This window comes from Triticum aestivum, chromosome 2A (assembly GCF_018294505.1).
Source record: "Triticum aestivum cultivar Chinese Spring chromosome 2A, IWGSC CS RefSeq v2.1, whole genome shotgun sequence".
NCBI classification, from domain to species: Eukaryota; Viridiplantae; Streptophyta; class Magnoliopsida; order Poales; family Poaceae; genus Triticum; species Triticum aestivum.
In genome coordinates, this window is record NC_057797.1 from 11,005,112 (window position 1) to 11,010,473 (window position 5,362).

The window sequence follows — 5,362 nt, forward strand, 5'->3', positions numbered from 1 at the left end:
TTGTCGCTTTCGCTATGTAGAAATGATAAGGTTTTTAACGATAAAAGTACTTCTCTTATGCAGGTTATCTACAGATGTAACGGGATGCTTCGTTTATGGTCCTCTCTACAACGAGTGGAGAATCGAGACCTGCTTACGGAGCTGTGTACATGATTGGAGGCTGCGGCGAGTGATACTTTTACCCAACATGGGTGGCAGCATGATCTTAGAATTGGGCCACCTATGCTTTAGGCGTCATACAGATTTCGTCTTTGTATTTCTCCTTCTTCTTTTATATTGGCTTGTCGTGAGGACTTTATTGGGTGTGTGCATTTTAGTTATGCAGAGGCCGGGTGTAATGCTTAAACCTTTTAAGTAATAAAGCGCCCCTTTTCGAAAAATGAGAGAACAAAGCACATTGATGTCAGATTGCACTATATTCGAGATGTCATTGTTGAAGGTGATTTGAAGGTATGCACAATAAGTACTCATGATAATCCTGCTGATATGATGACAAAGGTCGTTCCCACTAATAAGTTTAAGCTTTGCTCAGGCTTAGTTGGTATTTCTCACTAGTCCTATGAATTATGACGCACAAGGTGTTTATATTAATTAGGCGTCATACAATTTTTTACTTTCTTCAACTACTGGGGGAATTTGGCTCAAATTGAAGATTGTTAAATTGTGATCCAAATTCAACCGTATTGAACTAGAAGTAGTACAAACGGTTTGGGCCTTTGCATTTTTCCGAAGCGTACGAGTACAACTCGTTTACTTGTCCTCCAGGGACTCTTATATATTGCCCCTCATATATACCTCATTTGGTCGCACCTAAAGACGGTATATCGTCTCGTGCTTGTAATACTCCATCATATTGATTGCGCCTTCGTGCGTCCATGGTTTTCTCCCGTAAGGATTTTCACGTAAAAGCCGTATCTCTCGCGTCTCGTTTGATCTCGTTTTATCTAACAACATGTGGGTTTTCCAGCCACATAGCTGTAGAATATTACTCCCTCCGTTCCTAAATACTCCATTAGTACACTTTGTACTAACTTTAATGCAAAGTTGTACTAAAATTGAGACTTATTTTGGGACGGAGAAAATATAAGTGTTTTTAGTAATTTGAACACAGAGAGCAAAATAAATGAATCTATACATTACAATACATATATATATATACATCCATATGTAGTCTGTATTGAAATCTCTAGAAACGGAGGAATTAGTACCTATCAACTCTGCTTAACATTAACATCAGGCATTTTTTTTTGTTTCCGCATCTGTCACACCAGGGAGCCATTCTCATGTGCTGCTTAAAAAATAATAATAACCCGACGACATGCCAGTGGTGGTCTCATGCTTACGTCCACATCCTTCTCCATTGTGCAACTCATAACCTGTTTACCACTATTTGTTTTCTGTTTTTACATATTGATGTCTAGTACTATCTTTCCAGAAGTTAGTGGTGGGGCAGAATGGAAGGATAGTAGCAGACTAAGTGTAAGTGTTTACTCTTTTAGTAGAATAGTGAGCTCGAATAATATAGATATACGTTTGCCCAAAGACCAGACCTTCAGAGCTGCATCTATGTAATTTGCTGGAATTTAGTCTATTTTGAGACAGCCCAATAACTATTTCAGAAATTCCTAAATAAATTCTAGAGGCCCACTTAGCCCCTTGTGCAAGACAAGGGATACTACTAAAGTTTAGTCTCATACTGCTAGTTTACACTACACCACAACACTGTTGTAATGGCATGTAAACTGCCGGGCGAAAGCACTATAAGCGGCAGACTATCTGCCAGGACAGTATTTCTCCTGGCAAATAGAACCGCCACGACAATGGCTGCCGGGGATTACTTGTCCCAGCAGATAAAATATTCCCGACAGTCCTGCTGCCCTAGCGCATTTATTTGCCGGCAGTTTCTTTCTCCTGGCAGACTCGTTTACTGACAGTCAAACTGCCGGGAGAAGTGTGTTCACCCGGCAGTATTTTTGCCGGTATGTAGATTTCACCACCTAATTATTCTAGATGTCCCCTGTGTAATATTATTTAGTATGTTTCACACGTACAATTTATACATACTTCAATCAAAGTCACATGTATGTCTCATCCATACACCTCAATCAACAGAACCTTAAAACATTATTCCATAAATTAAACATAACGACCATAATATATATATATAAAGAGGTTGTACCTTAAAAGGTAGAGTACATATATGTTTTAAAATGTGTGACAACCAAAATGAGCAGAGTGGCTTAACAACCAGCAAAATGAGCGGAGCAAGTGTCCAGGTTTCACAAATTAAACAAGCATATTACATAGTCACTACACCCACTATTGTAGTCTTCCAAATATTCAGGAGCTTGAGAATCTTCCAAACCTTCATCGACTTGTGTACCTTTGGGAAATCTGCAAACAGATAGAATACTCAAAAGGGAGCTCTCATTTCAGAATTTAAATTAACATTGAAGTTGACATGCTAAAGTTTAACTGAAAGAACATGTAGAAAGACCTGGAGATTAGTCATTCTTTGCATCTCCAGGTATAATATGACACATGTACAAAAGAATAAACCATACTAAAAAGTGGCAATTTTGACAAACAAAACTATGCGCCTATGCCTCGTGTAGTATACAGGAACACAAATATAACTCATGGTCAGCCAAGTAGTAGCGAACAAAGCATCAAGGAATCAATATTTCAGTAGCAAATTACCAAAAGAATCTGATTTCTGTAGCCCAGTTTTGCTTCAGACCAATGGGATTCAGAGAGAAATATGTCATGAGTGCAAATAACTAATGTGCTCTGCTCTAGCTGGCCTGCCCAACCATTGGCTCGTAGCTCCGCCACTGAGTACAGTACAATAAAACGCCCGCTGGCAGCATTGATATTTTGCACATAGCCCCTCAATGCTATGCTAGCAGAATTAGAAGCCTGTCTAACAGTACTTCTGCCCAAAAAAGAGAAGTATGCACAGGGATTAATATATACAGGATACTGCAAAAAGAACAGTTGCAGTTCTATTAAAATCTTGGCCGTCCAAATATGTAGGCATGTTTGAGTCAGAGGCAGCAAAAATAATCATCAAAAGACAAATCGTGTGCGTTCAAATATGCAGGCACGTTTGAACAGACTTTTTTCTTTTCTTTTGACATCACGTTTGAATAGGACACATGCATGTTTTAACAGGATTATGCAGTCTCTACTAAAAAATATTAGCTGAACGGGATGGCTCAGCCTCCATCAGGATTATTTTGTACGAGGTACAGCTGTACAGGATGGTTGTGGGGTTCTATTTGCAATTTGTACAGTTTTTCATCCGACAACACACATTCTCTATCCAACTCTTGTCCATTCTTGACCAGTTTCACTAAAATTACCTAACATGCAAAAGAAATTATACGTCTATTAAGGAAAAAATCTAGTAACAAAATGCATATCATCAATATCTAGAACAGGTAACAAGAAATACAATACAAAGAAGAAATGCCATCACACAGCAGAATATAATTAATTGAAACATGTAATTTCAGAAAATACAAATACCAAAATAGCAGTAAGAATGCCATCATCTATATCATAGAAGCATAGCACATGTTTTGTCCACATCTTGTATTTCGCAAAACACAAACAAAGATGGTACTAACTTGGGGCATTAACTAAACAAACAAAGACTTATATAACTAGCTTTCTTTCATCTCAAATTAAAATGAACTCCAAAGCTCAACTAAACAACTTAGTTAGGTGTCAAAAAATATAATTAAGGTATGCACTTGTTAATCAGCAATGGTTCATGTTCTTTGGTCTGAAGGGCTACTAACAGTAGCAGTGTTCATTTTTAGACAAGCAAATAACCTTCAAACGTGTTTGGCTCATGGTTTTTTTGCTGTTATTAGATCAAAACAATTAAAAATTGGTGCTTTGTTCTAACTGACGGAATAGTTTAGTGCTGCTACTTATCAATATTATTACACTTCTACACATTGCGTATACCTGCACATTCAGAACAAAAGAAGGCACATGAATTGCTACGAAACCTCACCAGTCAAATGAAGTACAAGAGGCAGCGATGTCGATGTTCAGCAGGCAGAGCTGCTCGCTGGAGAGGAGGGCCAACGTGAGGTCTGCTGCTTCAGGGGCTTGTGGAGTAGGTGCCTGCTCGCTGGAGAGGAGGCCAACGGCAGTCTGTTGCTTCAGGGGCATGTGGAGGAGGCGGACCCGTGACTTGGTGCTCGGTGATGAAGCCTGCTCGGGGAGGAAACGCGTGAGTCGGGGTTTCAGCTCTGGAGTGCGGCGACGACGACAGTGGTTGGCAGCGGCTTGTGGTCCAGTGGAGGGCGATTGATGGTTGGTGGCAGCGGCGGCGGTGGTTGGTCGGTTGGGGGCGGTGGCGGTGGATGGTTGCGAGCGGCGGCCGCGGTGGATGGTTGGGGGCGCAGCGGCTTGCGGTGGTGAGGGGTAGAGGAGCTGCGGCAGCGGTGGTTTGTTGGTTGGGAGCGGCGGCGGCGGTGGATGGTTGGGGGCGGTGGCGGCTTGCGGTGGTGAGGGGTGGAGGAGCTGCGGTAGTGAGGGGTGGAGGAGCAGAAGTGGGGGCGAGGGGCGGGAGCTACGCTGGAGGTGGCCTGAGCGCGGAAGGCGGCCTCGCGCCGGCCGGCGAGCTAGGTTTTGGCGGCGGCGGGGTCGATCTAGCTGGTCGATCGGGAGGGGATTGGGGATCTGGTGGAGTCTGGTCGTGGGGGAGGGCCGGCGCATCTAATTCACAATGGGCCTTTTTTTCGTGAAGTCACGCACTTTTTTTCTCGCTGGCGCACGCTAGCTAGGCCTTTTTTCCATTTCGCGCCAAAGACAGTCTCCGGCATGGGCCGGCAGATTATGGGCTGAGATTTAGTTCTCCCGGCAGATAGTGTGCTGTAAAGTGTACCGGCAGTCCTCATGCGGTTGTTGCTAAAGTTCTCCCGGCAGTTAGGGTGCCTTAACATACTTCTAGCGGCGGTAAGATATGTCCCGGCAGACAAATTGCCCTTAGACAGGTTTTTCTCCCGGCAGTTAACTGCCCCCAATCAAGTGTTGTGGTGTAGTGTTAGTGGGAGTCAGACCTCCTTATAAGGGAGGTTCTTTCTCCACTTGTATGAGCATGAGAACAAGAGGGACATCCACGCACGCTCCTTCTCCGCCGCCCGCCTCGCCACGCCACGCCACGCCGCGCCTCGTCACGACACACTAGAAAATCCTCTTCCTCTCGCCACAAATTTCCTGAGCACTGCGCTGCTGCTACGATCTTCCCCATCCCGGCTTGTGGCATGCACCGCAGGTCGGGACAGTAGGCCTCCGAAACCTCACCTTTTGAGTCATGTATGGGAGAAGGTGATAAGGTTTT

General features: G+C 43.5%; 1 protein-coding gene across 1 annotated transcript; it reads right to left on the bottom strand.

Moving 5' to 3' along the window:
- Positions 1-2,127: 2,127 nt before the first annotated feature.
- On the bottom strand, positions 2,128-4,737 carry LOC123191302 (protein enabled homolog). Its single transcript, XM_044604102.1, has 3 exons — positions 4,028-4,737; positions 2,701-2,932; positions 2,128-2,394 (listed from the first exon to the last, which is right to left on the bottom strand). Exons 1-3 carry the CDS (start codon positions 4,735-4,737, stop codon positions 2,368-2,370), a joined length of 969 nt encoding a protein of 322 aa, XP_044460037.1. The 3' UTR covers positions 2,128-2,367.
- Between the last annotated feature and the right edge of the window lie 625 nt (positions 4,738-5,362).

What these genes read in the sequence shown, in the direction of transcription:
- LOC123191302 (XM_044604102.1), bottom strand. Translation starts at nt 4,737, where the DNA reads ATGCGCCGGCCCTCCCCCACGACCAGACTCCACCAGATCCCCAATCCC. An exon ending in TCTTGTACTTCATTTGACTG is followed by an intron (nt 2,933 to 4,027) that starts GTGAGGTTTCGT and finishes TTTGGGCAGAAG; the next exon opens with TACTGTTAGACAGGCTTCTA. An exon ending in ACAGAAATCAGATTCTTTTG is followed by an intron (nt 2,395 to 2,700) that starts GTAATTTGCTAC and finishes ATCTGTTTGCAG; the next exon opens with ATTTCCCAAAGGTACACAAG.